Source organism: Felis catus, chromosome A1 (assembly GCF_018350175.1).
Source record: "Felis catus isolate Fca126 chromosome A1, F.catus_Fca126_mat1.0, whole genome shotgun sequence".
Taxonomy (NCBI): Eukaryota; Metazoa; Chordata; class Mammalia; order Carnivora; family Felidae; genus Felis; species Felis catus.
In genome coordinates this window covers 1,555,839-1,575,935 of record NC_058368.1, presented here as the reverse complement: position 1 = coordinate 1,575,935, position 20,097 = coordinate 1,555,839, and the positions used below count along the sequence as shown (strand labels likewise).

General features: G+C 43.0%; 1 protein-coding gene across 1 annotated transcript in view; it reads left to right on the top strand.

The window, feature by feature from the left end:
- The window catches only part of CRYL1 (crystallin lambda 1), a 127,342-nt gene that overhangs the window by 19,855 nt on the left and 87,390 nt on the right, over nucleotides 1-20,097 (top strand). The window contains exon 3 of the mRNA XM_003980288.5: nucleotides 14,856-14,982. Coding sequence (XP_003980337.3) covers nucleotides 14,856-14,982 — 127 coding nt within the window. The remainder of the gene's footprint in view (nucleotides 1-14,855; nucleotides 14,983-20,097) is intronic.

Here is a 20,097-nt window from a genome sequence, read left to right as displayed (position 1 = left end):
TCTGAATTCTTGCATATCTAAAACTTAAGTGTACACACGGTCCTTTTGTCAATAGCAGTAGCTTTGTTTTTGTAGCCCATCTACACGTGACTCTGAGTTCACTTAAATATGCAGAACTGGTTGTACTTCTTTGGCAGGAAGTAGAGATCTCAGAGTATCTTGTGACTGACTACCTTTTTCTTCTGGAATTATTACTAGCAAATAGTAGCAGGAAAATCAGGTTGAATGGTGTCATGTTGCCCTCCGAGGGAAGACTACATTTTTGGTCTTATCACCTAAGTAAAGCCAGCTGCTTCCCTTACTTAGCAAGATTTTCAGATGCTCCTTTCCTGGACACAGAGACCAGGTTAAGAGCATTGAGGCCAAACCTTATTTTTGCATATACCTTGGTCAGTAGAAGAGTTGTGAGTTTCAGTGCTTTTTCAGTCAAAAAAGAATTACTGCTGCTGCTTTCAGTAAGTCAACCGTGTCACTCAGCACACAGAGACTGTTAGCTCACGTCAACAGCACTGGGTGTTTGGCTGTGGTCCTAGTACGTTCAGGAACCGAGACTAGAATGTCCCTGACCACGTCTGAGGCACAAGTGTAAGGAAAGCCAACTTGATCCTTTTTGTCAAGAAGTATAAACAGTGCATCTTCCTGATTGGGTTGAGTTGACTGATGGGTCAAAATGGTTTGTGCCCACCATGCCCCCTTTTATGCCACTGGTTTATGTTCTTTATTCATCACACTAGGTGGTGAGCTCCATGGGGACTGAGACTATGCAGTATACTCACAGTGCCTTCATTATTGAAGTGGTTTGTGATCTCTGCTAGCCATGACGGCCGCAGAAGGAAGCCACATGCACACCTCTTGACCCCAGAGCCGGGCACCAGCTCAGTAATTGTTTTAAGTGAGTCATGGGAGCCTTTTCTAGAGTCTCGGAAAGTACTTCTTGGCGTGTCTTTTGTACACTCTCTCCCTACCATCTGTCCAACCCTTGCTGTTTGCCTCACTTCCCATAGTCCCATCCTTCCAAACATCTTATAGTAGGAAATACATGGTTGAAATCTTACTACTTCTGCATGAAAACTCTATGTTAGACTTATTAGACACTAATCTTAAACGAGTAGAAATTGTACATCTTGATTCTGAAATTGTAAAAATTAACTTAAACTGGTGCAGTTGATTTATTTTTTAAAGTTACAACATTAGGAGATGAGAGGAGTTATCACGACTCATGCCATACCAAGAGATCATGGAGAATTAAAAAAAAATTAAAAAGATGTCACGCAAGACTAATTGTTTTCTAAGAGTGGTAAAATGAGAAACTTAAAACTTACTTAAATCTCAAAGTAGAAAGGTAGCTTGACCTCAGAAAACCTCGTTAGCTGCTGCTTTACCACTTGGTTTTTGGTTTCCATTGTATGCCTGATGTTCGGCACGTGTTAGGTCTCAAGAATCTGAGACTGAATGTATTTTAAGAGAAAAACAATAATCAGGTAAAAGTTATAATATGGACTCCTAGATCAGGACATGACTTTTTGGAATTTGGATCCAGCATCATTTCCACGTAGTGACGGGCCATTCTCGCCATCACCAGGCCAGGGCTGCCTGGCATGAGCCATGTTGATATCTCAGGGACCGCTCCACTCTGAGGCAGAGGACAGACTGCCTTGTTTTACATGAGTCCCAATCTGAAATCACTATCATATTTTGATAAACTTTCTCTTTACAATTTCTGGATTGCCGTCTCTTTACTGCCTGTAGATGGTCATTCTCGTATGCAAATCCCCCCCAAATGAATCTGCTTTCTACACAGATTAGGATTTAATAAACCACCACAAGTGATCCCTGAAAGCAGGTAGCTGCCCTGTACTCCTGCCTCCTGAGTAACTGAACTCCTTGTCTCTGAACTGAGGCATTTCTAATAACTGGGTTCCTGGGGATGTGTTTAAATTGCTACCCCGACCCCTACACTTGCTTAAATATCTTGAATTCAGTTTTGATCTGGGTTCCTCTGGATTGATCTGTTCTGGTTTGAAAGGAACTTTTAGTTTTCCTGTGTACCTTTTGGCTAGAATAGCTGAGTGTAATCACAAAATGGCCATGAACTGCTTCTATCCCTGTCTGCACACCTCCTTGTATTGTGACTTTGCTGCTCCCACTGCCCGACTCTGGGTTTGGCCACAGACTTTCACTGGCCAGTGGGACAGAGAGCAAATGCGATGCGAGCAGAGGCCTGGAAAGCTCCTGTGCATTGAGAACTTACCCTCACTTGCTGCTGGGAACCCTTCCTGCCATCCTTCATCCTGTCGGTCAGTTCAGTGTGGCCCCCTAGAGACACGTGGCCCAGCTGTCAGCCGGCACTAGCCAACACCAGCACTGACACCTAGATAGATGAGTGAAGCCATCCTCGACCAACAGCCCCTAGCTAACCTGCCACACGACTGCAGCGTCACGCACGAGCTGAGCTGACTGCAGCCAGAATTACTGATTCCCAGGATTGTGACAGCAGATTGGTAGATTACCAACATACCAAACCTTGGCCAGGTTCCTGTGCTTAGATTGCTGTCCTGTACTGATTCTAGGTTCTGAGGGGTTCTGGTTTTGTCTTTTTACAGCTTTTACAAGGGAATTCTGCTTCTGTGGGAAGTGATGGAAAACTATCAGTCCCTTTGCTGTCTTAAGGGAACGTACTGTGAATGAACTTCTTTTGGGAAACGGTGTGCCCATTTGTTTATGTATTGTCTGTGTCTGTTTTCACTCTACAACGAGTAGTTGCAACAGAGACCAAATGACCCACGAAGCCTAAAATATTTACTATCCTTTCACTCCCACCAAGGGAAATGGATCAGCAGTGTATGAGTAATAATTAACATGCCGTGAGATTTCAGGAGAAGTTGAGCAGGCCTAGCTGAACTGATAGCACATGCTCTATTATCAGGTGAAATTTGAACATAGATTTTGTAGGTAAAACTCCAAGGCTGGGGAAAATATATGTCAGGCTGAAAAAAAACCAGTTATATTTCTATACGTTGGCAACACATAGTTTGAAAACAGTAAAAAATTTGCTACAGAAAATGTAAGCAAACTAGGGATAAATATAAAAAGAATGTGAAATACATTCATGGAGAATTTTTAAAAAATGTTATTGAAGGACAGTTAATAAAAAGTAAATGGAGAGACATCTATCCTAGCAACAACCTGTCTTTGGTGGTTTAATTGAAACCCTCGTAGCAGTGGGGGACAGGGAGTGGGTTGACTAAACCGAACTCCATGGAAAAGTTCAGAAGGGATCTGAGGTCCTGATGCCAAAAGTTCACACCAGTGGGCTATGGGTTCAGCCAGGTCATTCAACTTGACTTATCTATGTGTTCACAGATCATGCTGTCACTTGGCTGTCATTCGGACAGTTCAAATGATTGCTTCATTTCAATTATTTATTTCCCTTCCCAAACAGAAGTCGTGTTGCTTTATCTGATTTGTAAAAGGTATATATGCTAATTGTACATTCAGAACATTGGGGAGAAATAAGAGTATTTCGACTGTCTCTGAATGGTAGGAATAAGAGTGAGTATTGTTGAACATTTTGAGGACATGCTGACACCTTGATCTGGCACGCTTCTGCGCATGTGGACACACACGTGTTAACAGTGAAAGTAGGGCTGTGAAGGCTTATTTGGTACTGGGGGTGGACTCAAGAATGTTACGAATTCTGCTTTGTCTGGTCGTCCGCCTGTGAGGTTTCCAACAGTGACAAACAAAGTACACGTGTTAACTGAGCCAAGGCTTGATACTCAAGTGTAAGCTTTGGTGAAATCAACACTACTTGAGGCTTAGTGGGTCCTCTGCTCCCCTGAGTATCTCCCCGCCCACCCAGTCCCAATGTCACCACCAGCCCGAGGGAAGAGAACTTCAGGGTGCCCAGGCGAGGGGGGAGAAGTGGGTGCAGTGACAGGGCCAGTGGAGGCAATCAGAGCCCCAGCTGTCCTGCGGGGTGAATGGGGAGAGTTCTCTTTCTTTCTGTAGTACATTTAACTTACGTACTCGCTGAGAGGTCTTCAAATTCAGGTGTGCAAGGGGGTTGGGCTGGTAACCCAGGGGAGAGAGTAAAGTAGCAAAGAGGTGGATCCTTCGGCAAATTGGACCTGGTCTTTGGTGGAAGGTATTCAGGACTTAAAAACACTGTGCTGTTGGGGTGCCTGGGTGGCTGTCGGTTAAGCATCCGACCTCGGCTCAGGTCATGATCTCACAGTTCATGAATTCAAGCCCTGCGTCGGGCTCTGTGCTGACAGCTCAGAGCCTGGAGCCTGCTTCGGATTCTGTGTCTCCCTCTCTCTCTGCCCCTCCCCTGCTCATGCTCTGTCTCTCTCTGTCTCAAAAATAAATAAAAACATTAAAAAAATTAAAAAAAAAAACACTGTGCTGTCAAGCAAAAAAGGTCTGGGGCCACTCTTTAATAAATTTTTTTTTTTGTATTCTATCCCTTTATTTCCCATTTCAAAAACATTAGGAATGATTTTTAGGGTCCACCTAGTATCCCACTGTGGAAGATGGGCTGTACTGTTGGACATGTGTTCCTCCATTTTCATATTGCAGTTAACTTAATACAAGAATTTTGTAGAGCTTCAACTTGATCTGCCTGCGTGTAGTTAGCATGGTCCCTGGGGCACTCAGGAAGTCCAAGGTGGACCTCCGTGCCAGGGCGGCAGAGCCTGGTTAGAGGACAGGAAATGGCAGTGCCGTGTCTAAGTATCCATGTCTGCTCGTCTCCTTTCTTGGACTCTTCAGTTTGCCCGGAAAAGAATCTGCCAGTTTCCATCTGGCACTGTTGTTCCTGATCAAAGGAAAGTGCCCGGAGGTGCGTGTGTATATGTGTGTGTGTGGGGGGGGGGGGTGGAGGGGTGGGGGGGGGAGTTCTAAAGTTTGTGCACTTTATCTTAACTCCCTGTTTTCAGCAGCATGGCGTCTCTCTCGGCCTCTAACGTGTCTCGTGAGTTCTGCGAGTGGGGAGGGGAGGAGATTCATTAGCTCCCAGGCTGTTCTGACCTTCAGTACTCTTTGGCTCTTGCTCCTTACTCAGCCATCTGTCCTATCTGGTGTCTGCAGATTCTGACCTTTGCCCGGTCTCTTGGGAGACTTGCTTCTCATTGGCTTTCCTTTCCCCACACTTAAATCTCAGCTCTCTCTACCCCATCAAGTCATTTACCATACCACTTTTGTGTTCTTTTCCGTCTCCCACAAAATTAGATCTTTTGTCCATTGTAACTTTGTGATGTCTTTGACTTTGTGGGCATTTATGTGTGTATCTGTGTCTGTATCTACACCATCTATATTGTCATCTATGTCTATGTATCTGTCTATATCCATATATCTATATGTATATATCTATGTATATATATAAAAGTTTATTTATTTTGAGAGAGAGGGACATTGAAAGAGTGAGCGGGTAGGGGCAGAGAGAGGGACAGACAGAATCCCAAGCCGGCTCTACACCGTCAGGACAAAGCCCAATGTGGGGCTCCATCTTGAGATCATGACCTGAGATCATGATCATCAAACCTTGAGATCATGACCTGAGCCGACAAGGGTCAGATAAGTACTTAACTGATTGGGCCACCCAGGTTCCCCATATAGTTTTTAAAGATTCCTTTAGTTTGGTTTTATTGAGGTTTTTGGAGGGAGCAGAGATAAATGTATGTTTTATCCAGTGTGTGTAATTAGAAGTCCAAGGCCTAGGTTATTACATGAATCAACTGGGATGACACTGGCTAAAATGATTTTCTGACTCATTCTACAGAATCTACAAGCCTTTTAGTCCCTTACAATTTATTTCTGAGTTCTGGTTCATATGGAGTTTAGTTCTTGCATGAATTCTACCCTCTTTTACCTTCTAGAAGAATCAAGTTCAAACACAATTTAAATGCCACGGTAATCACTTAAAAAGAAAATATATTATTTCTATTTTTAATTATGGCAAAAAAGTAACAAAATTTACTTTTTTAAAAACCATTTTAACTGCGTATAGTTCAGTAGTGTTAAGTACATTCACATTGTTGTGCAACAAATCTCCAGAACTTTTCCTCCTCCGACATTGAAACTCTGTACCCATTGAACAACAACTTCCCATTTTCCCTCCTCCCAGCCCCTGGCAACCACTATTTTACTTTTTTTTTTCTGTGAATTTGGATACTTTAGACGTCTCACATAAGTGGAATCCTATATCTGTGTTTTTGAGACTGGTTTATTTCACTTAGCATTATGTCCTTAAGATTTATTGTAGCATGTGAAAGGATTTCCTTCCTTTTAAAGGCTGAATAATATTCCATTGTATGTACATACCACATTTCGTTTATCTTTTCATCCACTGGTGGACATTTGAATTGCTTCTACCTTTTGGCTCTTGTGCATAATGCTGCCGTAAACATGGATGTACAGATATCTAAGTCCCTGCTTTCATTCCCTCCGAATATATACCCAGAAGGGGGATTGCTGGGTCATATAGTAATTCCATTTTTAATTTTTTTAGGAAGCATTATAATGTTTTCCATAGCAGCTGCACATGTTATAATCCCACTGGTAGTATACAAGGGTTCCCACTTCTCCATTGTCTTTTATCTTTTCTAATTAATAAATGCTCCTCTTGAATAAAACTTCAAAAGTATAAATATGAAGAAATTAAAACCACCCATATTTTGCCGTACAGTGATAATTGTTAACACTTCGTTTTCTCCAGTTTTAAATAAAAATTTAACTTCATTGAAGTTACGATGGAAATATTTTGACTTCTGGTGCTAGGTTGACCTCTAGAGGTAGAACTGGTATGCCGCAGCCACTTACTAAAGTGCTTTGAACAAAGTGCATTCTTAACTATTAAATAGTGTAGGTTGCAACATTCTGGCGTGTGTCAGGCTGCTGAAAACCCCACTGAGAGCCCTGTCTTTTCCAGCTGTCTATGTGTTAAGTTCTTCCAAAGTATTCAATGTAAAACTAGAATAACGGGGATAAAACATTGCCAAATGGCTGGTTTTGATTTGTGGGCATAGTTCTTGAACTTGAAGACCATGTAAGGGATTGTCTGAGTATGTCTAAAAGCTCCTCCAATGTCTTACCTGGTTTGCTCTTGGGGTCCTGGAGTTTGCAGCCATCCAGGGGGTTAACGTGTGACCAGGTCTCTCCCCTCATGCTCCTGTCTTTTCCAGGGGCAGAAAGGGCCTTGAGGCCAAATCACTTACATGGATTCTTCACTCTGAGTCTAATCCGCATGAGGCCATTGGTGTGGCTGTTCTGGCTCCTGCCTTCTGTCTCTTTTTCCTTCCTTTCTTCATAGGGGTGTCCCTGGGAATTCTACAGAACAGTAGCTCATCTAAGCGACAAGAGCCACTCTTGTAGTCCCATCCGTTTGATCTAATCTGACTCCGCACATTGGGAAGAAAGGACAAAAGTTTGCTTTGGCTTTCTCATGCTTAAAGCAGGTGGTTTTGAGCACGTGAGCCTCTCAAACATAATTCTCTAAATGATGAAATAGGTAATCATTATGTTTTCAGGGTTTAGCATTTAAAAATCCCATCTGAGTTCAACAGAAGAGGTTGGTGGATAAAAGAACTTCAGTGTTTTGTTTACTTAAAAAATGAAAAGCACATATGTCAGGATTGGTGGTTTTTAATTCTCAGAAATGCGGGGATGTTTATTATTCTTTCCACTTTTTTTTTTACTTTAAAAAATAAGTTACAGAAAGAAAGTCTTTCCAGAAAAAGAACAGGGGCACTGTATTTTATTTGTCACTTGTTCCTCTGTGACAGCAAGTACATTTAAATGAAATGATTTTTTTTTGTTTGTTAGCTGTAGACAGTTTTTCAGAGATATGAACATTTTTATTCTGGTTATATTTATGGGCAACGTAGTTACTGTTTATCAGTGTTATTGGTTTCTAGGCTTAGCCACTGCTGCAGGTCTAATTTATATAAATCATACAGTTTAAAACCAAGCAGTTTAGATATGGTATAATTTTCTCCATCCTATCTGTCAAATTTCTGAACAAAATAGACGCGAGGCCCTTTCAGTTTATAAGGATTGAGGCATCCAGATTATATCTGTTGGTGGATGTTTATTGCAAGGCTCTTCAAGGAAGCAAGGGATACTGGGAACTGTCTCTGCAGCTCCATCACTGTTGCAGAAATGGGACATTGTTCAGGGACACCCGAGCTTCTGACAGTCAGACAACAGCTCTGGTAACTTTCAGCGGTTCTGGGGAGGATTGTTTCATAGCAGGTCCTTGTCTGAGGTCCTGCCTTTCTAAAACTCACCATTGCAGTGACTCTACTGTGGGCTCCACCGACCTTTGACCAACTTACTTCGTGGGTCTTCATTCAAACCGCCATGAGGGATGAGTTGATGGATGGGCCATGTACCGGTGGCACAGGCACTCAGTGGGCTGAACTCGAGCCGGGCCATAGGTCAGCCTGGCACACCTGTTGGTAACAACATCCTGGAAGGAGATGGTAGGTGTGCTAGGTACACCAGGGCTCCCTGAAGGGACGATGGGAGCCCGGTAGTCTAAGTTCAAGCTCAGCAGCATTCACGAGGGAGGGAGTGGATGCAAACTCTTTGTTTTCTCCAGTATATTGTCGACCTTCGATTTTCAAAATTTAAGCCAATGCACTGTGCCCATTAATTCTACAAATAACAATTCCCACCAGACAGGGTCGTGTGTGTGTGTGTGTGTGTGTGCGCGCGTGCCATCGTGGTCTAGTAGGAGTGAGGAAGAGGCAGTGGCTCCTATTCTGTGTGCTTTTGCGAGAAGGAGTCAGAAGACCCGCTTCCATCCCGCATGCTGCTAGCACTTTATATCTTTGAGTGATGTAGCCAGTTTGGGCCTCAGTTTCTGAAGTATCAGAGGGAATAAGCTAGATTAAATGAAACGGAAACGTGCTTTGCGTTTTGATGCATTTCAGAAGTATATTATTTTTAAGCCTAAACTTGTTGGATTCAGGTGGATTTAGGTATTATTTATATATGTATAAATATAGAATATTCTTATAATAACATATACATACTATTTTGTATATAAATAATATAAACATGTGTATGTTTTTCCAAATGGGTAAAACTGGGAAACAGAAGATTAGGCCTTAGCAGTGGTAACTCAAAAACATCAGTATTGTTTTTCTTTTCTATACATATGAACAGGAACCATGATGTAATCAGTTAGTGATTATGTGCTATAAATTATGTGTATAGTAGAGATCATATTCACATTGAATAACTTATTGCTGAAATGATATGGTCAGTATTTCTCCTTTCTCATGAAGTGTATAAAATGTGCCTAATACCTAAGAATATTAAATCTCAAAGAAACAGTCTAGGGTTTAGTTTCTGGCAATTCGGTAACGTAAGCATCCTAGAAACCCTTCTCACTTCAAAATACTTACAAGTATTGAGTAAATGTATAGTTTATAATGCATAGCTGAGCTGGCAAGAAACTAATGGCAGTTTTCAGAGGCCAGATTGGGGAGCACAGATCCCAAGAGGTATGTGAGAGTCACGGCTGCTCTAAGTAAACTACTTGCCAGTCTTGCTTTGGTTCTAACAGCACACCTTAGTCTGAGCAAGATGGGGATCAGATTGGAGACCCCCACGGGAAGCTGGTTTCCAGAGGTCTACATTGTTGCTGAGAGGAGTAGGAAACTAACCCACACGTGGGGGCTTGTCTCTCCTGGCCATGGTTCTGGGTGGAGGGGAGAAAGCGTTTCTCTGAGGATTTACAGCCACAGACAAGCTCTCTAACAGTCGGAGCCTGGATTCATCTTCCCGTGTGGACTTAAACATTCCAGCCCAACAGTTCACATTGGTCCCTTGGTTAGTGGTGCCTTCAGTGCCTGCCCGAAGCAAATACGTCCCATCTCCAGGATAATGTACCTTAAACAAAGGCTCAGAGAATTCCCGCAGGGTTCAGTGGACATCTGCTCACAACTAAAAATCCCCAACACACGAGAGACGAGGTTTTATGAGCATAGTAACCCGGAAGTCAGATCTGAAGATACTATCTGGCATGCGGTTCCGGAGATAGAGGTAATATGTGACAAGAGTAGTTAAGAAATATGGAGGATACAGAGAGACTGTCTAACATAGATCTCCTTAGAGGTCTGAAAGGGTTAAGGAGAATAGGGAAAAACAATTTATGAAGATGTAATGATTGAGACTTCGTTTCAGTTGAAGACATGGACCCTCATATTCTGGAAGAACAGAGTGTCCTAAGCAGGAGAAATAGGAAGGGTATCTATATCTACATACCTCACAGTGAAACTGTAAAACACCAAGGAACATCAGAAAAGTCTTAAAGGCAGTGAGAGAGTGAAAGGAGAGACTGCCCACGAAGGAACGACAGATTGACAACAGCTTTTCAACAGCCAGTGAATTTCTGAATATGGTGGAATAACGTCTGCAAAGTACAGAGAGCCAAGCATAACCTAGTTATCTGATGTGAGGCAGCTTTAATGGGCAAGTGCTCTCTGTTCTGTAAGCACAGTTTTGGACAGTAATTGTACAGGAATTCTATCTACATTACATACTCTATTCTAAAAGCTTTTTTTAAAGTTTATATATTTTTGAGAGAGACAGAGACAGAGAGAGAGAGAGAGAAAGCAAGAAAGGAGGGGCAGAGAGAGAAGGAGACAGAGAATCCCAAGCAGGCTTCACCCTGTCAGTGCAGAGCCCTATGCAGGGCTCGAACCCACAAACCGTGAGATCATGACCTGAGCCAAAATCAAGAGTCTGACGCTTAACAGACTGAGCCACCCAGGTGCCCCTTGTTTGTTTCTGTTTTTGTTTTGTTAATAAGTGTGGTAGTCAGAACACTGCTTCTCCCAGGTCCTCATCCCTGGAACCTGGGAATGTGTTACCATACGTGGCAAAGGAGACCAGATGTGATTAAGTTCAGGGTATGCATGTGGGAGATTATCCAGATTGGTTCAGTGTAATCACGAGGCTCGTTCTTAGGAAAAAATAGTCAGGAGAGTCAAAGAAGGAGGTGCGATGACAGAGCAGAGGTTGGTAGTGAGATTGCAGGCTGTGAAATGGAAGAGGACCACAAAGCCAAGGAAAGGGGGGGGTGTGCTCTAGGAACTAGAAGACGCATCGAACAGATTCACTTCTAGAGCTTCCAGAAGGAACTCAGCCTTGCTGATATTTCGACGTTCGTCTACTTGAGATTTGCAGCCTTGTGGAACTTGGATGTTAGTCTACTTGAGATTTCTGACCCCTGGACCGTAAGGTAATAAATTTGTATTGTTTAAGCCACTAAGTTTGTGGTAATTTGTCACAGAAGCGACAAGAAACAAATACATCAGCTTTATCGAGATAGAATTTATATACCACACACCTGACTCTTCTAAAGTATACAGTAAATGGTTTTAGTATATTTACAGACTTATGTAACTCTAAAACTTCCGAAAAATGGAACAAAAACATGAAGTGAAAAATAAATGATCTTTGGATCACATGGTGCTCTCCTCACCGTTGTTGTTTGAATGAAGAACACAGACTGTGTTCAGGGAGGTTTGGGGACACTACTGGTACATGGTCACAGGAACAGGAGCTTCTAGAACAGGTAAATATTTGCTTTTCCTTATCTTAGTAGAGTAACTTTTTCTGGTAACTCTTTATACGTTTCCCTCGATGGCGTGTAAGGTACTATTTTCTGGCATTTAAGTCCGTTTTCTTGATGTTAGCTTATCAAACTTACAAATCATAGATTTCTAACCTGTTGTTAAAACACCACGCGCTATTATATACAACGAATACAAATTTCTTGAACTGGCTAAGAAACAGACCTTGTTTTGTATATTTTCAGTAACTTTATAAACCTCTACTTCAAGGAATGTGTTGCATGTAGAAATACTTTCGAATGCCTGCTAATTGGGGGTGGTGGTCGGGTTATTCAGTTCCCAACATGGAGTTGTTCCGAGGGGGGCCTTCCGCATGTGTGTCCTTAGGATCCTGCGGAATAAGGTAGCCATTTTCTGGCCCAATTTTAAGGTAGATTTTTTAAAGCTGATATATTACAGACCTTCCAAATTATCTGTATGCCAGTCATCTCAGATTCTCCCTCTCCTTGAAACAGATTCGGGTTCAGATCCCAGGTGTGGTGATGGCCCGCCATGGCGTTTTTCTGTTTGCTGACCCAGAAGCAGGAGAGACTTTGAATCTGCCGGATCATTTGTTGACTCATTTACCTTTGCCAGGAAGCTTCTTTTTGTTAATTAAAATAAAGAAATCTGTTTGCATTTCAGCATATCTTTTTTTTCCTCCCAGTAACAGTAGCAATTTGGTCCTCAGTTTGTAGTTAAAATACAGGTGCATAGCTTTAAGAAAGAAAAAAAGACAAAACAACAGAAACACAGCCCCTGACGTCTGGAGCTGGCGGGTCCTCACGGGTAGGCCGTGGCACTCTCCTGTTGGACATAAGGAGTCTCAAGAACACCCACCCCAGACAAGGTCACTCTTAGACCATGAGAGAATGCGACACAGCAAGACCACACAGCAAGACCACGTTTTAAATTTGTCTAAGCACAGACAAGAACGAGGGCACCGTGCAAACCCACAGACGCTGAGTCTTGGCTAAAATGAACGACTGTCACTTCTTTGCCCATTACACCTTTATCTTCCATTTAGTCTGCCCTGCAGATATTTATGTTTGTGGAGACACTCAATCCTCACGTTGCCTTCGCTGAGTTCACAGCATCCAATCCAGTGAACTCAGACCCTCAGATCCTCTTCCGAATCCCCCCACCCAAGCTCACATCTGCTCTCGGTGCCCTCAGACACCCTTACTGATACCCCACGGCTCCCCCTGGTGTGCACTCTCCCTCACTGCAGTGAGTAACGAACCTGAGCCGCCCCAGTGTATGTGTGTTCCTGGTGCTCTTTGGCTGAAGACGCTGACAGCGTAAAGATAAAAACCGTGATACGAAGCGATGTAAAAATTGTTTGACTCACTGGGAAGAACCCACAGAAGTTTTTGGAAAGCATAAATGTTGTTCCTTGCTGTGTGTGTTTGTATGTGTTCTCTGTCTTGTTTATTTAATATATCACGAATTATAAGCCGGACTGACTGCATAATTTATGAGGCTAAATGAAAATGTGGGACCCTTTGCTTGATAGTCATTAAGAATTTTGAGACAGTGAGGGGCGCCTGGGTGGCTTAGTCTGTTAAGCATCTGACTTTGCTGCAGGTCACGGTCTCACGGTTCGGTTCAGGAGTTTGAGTCCCCCACGGGGCGGCTCAGGCCCTGCTTCAGGCAAGGTCAAGCCCCGTTGTGGGTGAACCCTGCTCCTGTCTCTCCCTCTCCCTCTCCCTCTCCCTCTCCCTCTCCCTCTCTGTCTGTCCCTCATGGGATTCTCTTTCTCCTCCCTGCCCCTTGCTCAGTCGTGCTCTCTCTCTCTCTCTCTCTCAAAAAAAACACAAAAGAATTTTGAGACCGTGACGGCAGGGCATCAGACCCAGCCCAGGGCCCTTCTGAGCGCCCATCTCTGTGACGCACAGGCCGCACCCCACGAAGCCAGCTGGTCTGATTATGAGATACGTTCTTTCAGCCCCGTCCCCCAGGACTGAAAGAAGCGGGCGGAGACTACTCTCCAGTCTTACCTCCTGTTGGCCTCGCCCCATCTCTTAAAGAGATAAAAATAAAAAAAGAATTGTGAAATGTACGTAACATAAAGTCTACTATCTTAATAATTTCTGACTGTACAGTTCAGCGATATTAAGCACATTCTCACTGTGCAGCCGTCCGTCACCAAAAGGCCATCTCGCACAACTGAAACTCTGTATCCCCGAAACCACGGTCACCCTCACCCAGCCCTGGCAGCCTCCATTCTACTTCTGCTCTGTGAGTTTGACTGTCCTGGGCACCGCGTGTAAGTGGGATCATACAGCATTCGTCTTTTTGTGACTGGCGTATTTCACTTAGCCTGACGTCCTCAAGGTCTGTCCCTGTGGTTGCTGTGACAGGATTTCCGTTTTAAGGCTGAATTGTACTGATTGAATTCTGCGGTATGCACACACCACATTTGTTTATCCATTCACCCAGGTGTGGACTTTTTGGGTTCCCATCTTTTGGTTATTGTAAACCATGGAACATGGGTGCACAAATGCCCGTTTGAATACCTGCTTTCATTTTGGGGGGGGGGGTATAACCAGAAATGGAATTGCTGGATCATTTGGTAGTTCTGTTTTTAACTTTTTGAGAAGTCCTCAAACTGCCACTGTGGCTGGCCCTTTCACATTTCCACAGGGTTTCAATTTCTCCACGTCCTCACTAACATCTTGGTTTACTTATTTAGATTCTAATGGCTGTGAAGGGGTAGATCGCTGTGGTTTTGATTTGCATTTCCCTACTAGTTAGTGATGTTTACCTTCGTTTTAATTAAAAAAATTTTTTAAATGTTTATTTTTGAGAGCGAGCAAGAGAGAGTGTGAAAAGGGAAGGGGCAGAGAGAGAGGGAGACACAGAATCGGAAGCAGCCTCCAGGTTCTGAGCCGTCAGCACAAAGCCCATCGTGGGGCTCGAACTCATGGACCGCGACATCATGCCTTGAGCCGAAGTCGGACGCTTAACCGACCGAGCCACCCAGGCGCCCCTTTGTCTTAATTTTTTTTAAGTTTATTTATTTTGAGAGAGCACATGAGCGGGGTAAGGGCAGAGAGGGAGAGAGAGAGAGAGAGAGAGAGAGAGAGAATATCCCATGAACCTTGAGATCGTGACCTGAGCCCAAATCAAGACTTGGACAGATGCTTAACCAACTTAGCCACCCAGGCGCCCTACCGTTGCCTTTAATTTGCTCTTGAATACTCACAGGGTCACTCTTCTTTCTAGAAAAGAGATGATGTTTCTGGAGCAGTCGGGCTCTCTGAAAGGCTCTCTGGGTGCCCAAGACCAGCTGTCACTCATCAGTGGCTGTTTGAACATCCAGGAGGCAGTAGAGGGCGCCCTGCACATTCAGGTGAGTTAAGGGTCCTGCACTCAGGTCTGTAAGCTCTTGGGATGGTGTTCCAGTCCCCTTGGAAGAGCAGGGGAAGATAAAGGGCAAAGTGTGGGCATCATGTACCTGAAGGTCGGGGTTCTGTTTTATGTGCTAGGAAACATTGTTTCAAAACATCTCCTATACAGTCTCTCCTCAAACTACTGTGTTCAGAGGAGAATTTTGAGCAGAAATACGGTTTTCTGGACAGCTAACACGTTTCTTTTTGTTTTATGTTCTTACTGAATGAGAGATCATATTCTTGTTCTGATACATAATACAGTAAAAGCTTAAAGAAATCACCTAGAATAAACCTTTTCATTTCTTGTAATATTTGCATTTAGCTTTTCCAGCGACTTCACTTTTAAAAAGAACTCCTGAAAGAACTGTTGACACAGCAGAGAAAGCTCCAGGCGAGGCTGGGGGACAGCCGCAGGGGCTGTGCGGGCAGGTTGGTGCCTGCCGGGTCAGGACCCATCCCTCCTGGAGCTCCTGTGTCTGTGGACGGCTTCTGCACCTCTTTAAGAACCGCGATGTATAAATTTGTCTTTGAAACATGTTACACTTAGTGCTGTAAGGTTTAAGCAGGTTTACCTAAACTAGCATCACTCCTGATCTCCCTCCTGGATATTATGTGTTCTGAGGCTGGCCCATTTCCATTTATTCCATGTTGCACATTGCATTTTGTTTCTGTAACGACATTCTAGCTGAGAATTTGGGAGCAGACCAGAAAGACAGTGTGTTTTATGGTCAGCTGCTACTTTTGAGATTGAAGTCAAAGACAGGAAATGTAGGTTCTCCATCTTTGTAGCACTAAAATTTTTCTACTTCATTTAACAAATGCGTGTTGGAGCGCCTGGGTGGTTCAGTCAGTTAAATGTCTGACTTTTTTTTTTTTTTTTTTTTTTTTTTTAGTTTTTTTTTTTTAATGTTTATTTATTTTTGAGCCAAAGAGACAGAGTGTGAGCAGGGGAGGGACAGAGAGAGGGAGAAACAAAATCTGAAGCCGACTCCAGGCTCTGAGCTGCCAGTCCAGAGCCTGGTGGGGGGGCTCCAACCCATGAACTATGAATTCATGACCTGAGCTGAAGTCAAGTCGGACGCTTAACTCACTGAGCCACCCGGTGCCCCTAAGCATCTGATTCTTGATCTCGGTTCCGGACATGATCTCATGGTTCATGAATTTAAGTACTGTGTCAGGCTCTGTGCTGTCAGCTTGGGATTCTCTCTCCCTCTCTCAAAATAAATAAATAAACATTAAAAAAAACCACAAATGAGTGTCAAATGGTACATAAGAAGAGCACTGTTTGCCAATTCCATATCTCTTTTGAGTATTTTCATCTCTGTCTCTCATTTGGTGAAGGTTGTATCAAACTGGGGAGTCTTACCTGGGATCAGAGGGGTCCTTTAAGGAGCTTTCGAGTGCTGTCTGTTCCACCCTTACTGCGATGCTGGGTGCTGTGAGGGTGGGGGATTCACCGTCTGAGGATCACGGTGTGGGCTCAGCAGAGAAGGTTCTTGACGCACATCTCGTTTCTAAGGAAAGTATGTGCTTTTTATGCTGATCCTACCAGAGGAGGAGAAACAAATTACATTTTGTGGCTTCTGACACGAAAGGCCTGTGGGAGCTTCCTGCCGTGGAGGTGGTGGTTGAGGACACACACTGTAAGTCAAGTGGACTCCGCACTGAGCAGCTGTGTGACCTTGTGAGTCTCTTAAGGTCAAAGCTGCGCTTCCTCATCCGTACAATTGACGTAATAGCCAGGGCACCGGGTGCTTGTGAAGAGAACCGTCCGTGTTCACACCTGAGGTCACTGCCATGGAAGTCAAGTCTCCATGTTTCCAATGAGGAGATGAAAACAGTTCTTTCTGGGGTCAATTTGATGTATAATATTTACATGATCCATAATAAAGTATTATAGTTATTATAATGTGATCTTAAATAGGCATATCTAACACATTACTGAAATATTTCCTTCACATTTTTTCAAAAAAAGCCATTTCTGTTGAAACTCTTAACGAGTGTTTCAGGGCTCCCCGGTAGCTCAGTCGGTTAAACATTTGACTATTGATCTCGGCTCAGGTCATGATCTCACAGTTCACAAGTTCAAGCCCTTCATCGGGCTCTGTGCTGACAGCTCAGATTGTGTCTCCCTCTCTCTCTGCCCCTCCCCTGCTCACACTCTGTCTCTCTCAGAAATAAACATTGGCAAAAAAAAAGTATCTCTGACTCCAGTGTCTGCCTTCAGTAGAGTGATGTTTTGAGAGTCTCTTTTTTTTTTTCTTTAATGAATGAGACTTTATTATTATTTAAAGATATTTTTTAAAATGTTTATTTTAGGGGCGCCTGGGTGGCTCAGTCAGTTAAGCGGCCGACTTTGGCTCACGTCATGATCTTGCTGTCTGTGAATTCGAGGCCCGCATCGGGCTCTGTGCTGACAGCTCAGAGCCTGGAGCCTGTTTCAGATTCTGTGTCTCCCTCTCTTTGACCCTCCCCCGTTCATGCTTTGTCTCTCTCTGTCTCAAAAAATAAATAAATGTTAAAAAAAATTTCAAAAAAATGTTTATTTTAGAGAGAGAGACAGAGTGTGAGCAGGGGAGGGGCAGAGAGAGAAGGAGACACAGAATCTGAAACAGGCTCCAGGCTCTGAGCTATTAACACAGAGTCTGACATGGGGCTTGAACTCACAAACTGTGAGATCATGACCTGAGCCAAAGTCGGATACTTAACTGACTGAGCCACCCAGGTGCCTCGAGACTTTATTATTTTTACTAAATTAATTGATTTATTTTGAGAGGAAGAGACAGAAAGAGTGAATGGGGAGAGGCAGAGAGAGAGGGAAAGAGAAAATCCCATGCAGGCTCTGTGCTGTCAGCAAGGAGCCTGACATGGGGACTTGATCACATGAACCGTGAGATCATGACTCGAGCCAAAACCAAAGGTTGGATGCTTAACCAACTGAGCCACTCAGGCGCCCCTTGAGTCTGTTTTCTAAACAGTTTTCCACAGCACATCTTCTTTGCTTTCCTGAGATGTTGCTGTGCATCACATGTGATATGGCATTGGAAGGTTTATATCCAGCCTTGACCAATTCTCAAAACTTTCTCTGGTGGTATACTTGTTTCTCAACGTAACAACTATGTTGCTTTTTGTGTGTTAAAGTGATCTTTATAAAGTTTATTTACAAATTTTCCTGCCGTAGCAATTGTGAAGTCATGCCCCAGGAATAATTAAAACATCTATGTTAAATTTCTTTGTCTCCTGGTCCCATTTTGAAAAATAGATTTTATCAGATGATCTCTAGGCTAGCGTGATTGAATTAGTTCAGATCAATGTGTTTTCCCCAAACAGTATATTATTTTTCAAAAAAAAAAAAAATGATAGTACTGCATAATAGGAGAACTTTATGATGACTTGAATGTAAGGTGAGTCTTCCTCTTACGGGATAGTTTTTGGGGAATATTCTGGGTTATAATGCATGTAAAATTTTTAGTCACAGCACTTAACACAGAAAATGCTTAAAAAGTTTATAAAATAAATAATTTTCTGTTGTGACCATTTGTATACAATTTTGATAGTAAACAAATGATGCGGGGTAACATGTTCTATGCACAGTATTGAAAGTTGCTCTTTAAGGTCTGTCTGCAGATTGAATACATGTGACATTTACATACTGAGCAGCATTTGTTATGCAGAACAACACTGAGTCAGTCAGTGTAAGGAAGGGAATATAGAGAAAGGTGATGTAAACTCTAGTAACTAGATTTATTGCCTATCAGAGATTATGTTCTTTGGAAATTCCTTGTACTTCTAGTTCTATGAAGAGTAATAGGGAGGAGCCCAGATCTGAGCCAGGAGGGTTTGGGAAGGTTTGATGAAGGTAGGATATGAGCCTGCTTTGGCCTTTGACAAGTGGATTTTGGGGAACGGGTGGGGACAGTGTCTCAGAAAGAAATGATCGGATGATGGGGCACCTGGGTGGCTCAGTCGGTTGGGTGTCCGACTTCGGCTCAGGTCATGATCTCACGGCTCGAGAGTTTCAGCCCCGCATGGGGCTCTGTGCTGACAGCTCAGAGCCTGGAGCCTGCTATGGATTCTGGGTCTCCCTCTCTCTCTGCCCCTCCCCCCCCTCACGCTCTGACTCTCAAAAATAATAAATAAATATTAAAAAAAAATGGGGAATGAAAGAATGAGGATGAGCAGTGCCAGTGAGTGTATTTTAGGCAACCAGAGTGGAATGGTGAGGCTGTCACAGGGCGTTTGGAGCAGTGGGAGAGGGCTGGGAGTGGAAACCAAGTGGGGAGTGCTTGAATGCCAGCCTGAAGACTTACTTAGGGGAAATGAATTAACATTTGTAAGAGGCTTGGAGTAACGCATGGCTTATAGGAGCGCTATTTAAGTGTTCTCTGAAAGAAATCAAGAGTTTGGGTTTTATTCTGTATCCTGATTAGAATCCTCCAAGGAAGGCGTTTAGTAGGACAGTGAAGCTAGCCAGAAGGAAGAATGGGTAAGAAAACAAAAATCAAGATTGCATTTTTTTGTCTGTTGCTTTGACTGTCTTGAGCGTGTTTACACAATTTCTTTGTATGACCCAGGGCAAACTCGATTTTGCAAATTTTGCAACTAATGCTTATTAATTTCATCTTCTGTTTATCAAACAAACAAGTCAATAACCCTCCCAAATCAAAACCTGCCTCGTGTTCTATCATGTGTTTGTTAAATTACATGAGATTTCTAACAATCTAAGGATGTTAAAAATATGTTTTAAAGAGTAAAGGAAGAATGAAGGGAGTTTAGGAAAATCCTGTGTCGGTCCATTGTTCCCAAATGTCTTAACGTTTTGATGTATTTTGTTTCCTTCCATTTCTTCTAGGTCTTTCCTCTCTTTCTCTAACATACTTAACATTATACCATAAATAGAATTTTGTATCGTGACTTTTGTTTAAAACTTAGAACGCTTCTTGCTGTGTGCTTTGCCCAAAATTGTATCAGATTTAAGTATGGTTTTTGGATTTAACATAATTGTTATGTTCATCATGTGATATGTGATCTGAAAGAACCTTCCATCTAAGAATGTTATTAAAGCTGAGGTACCA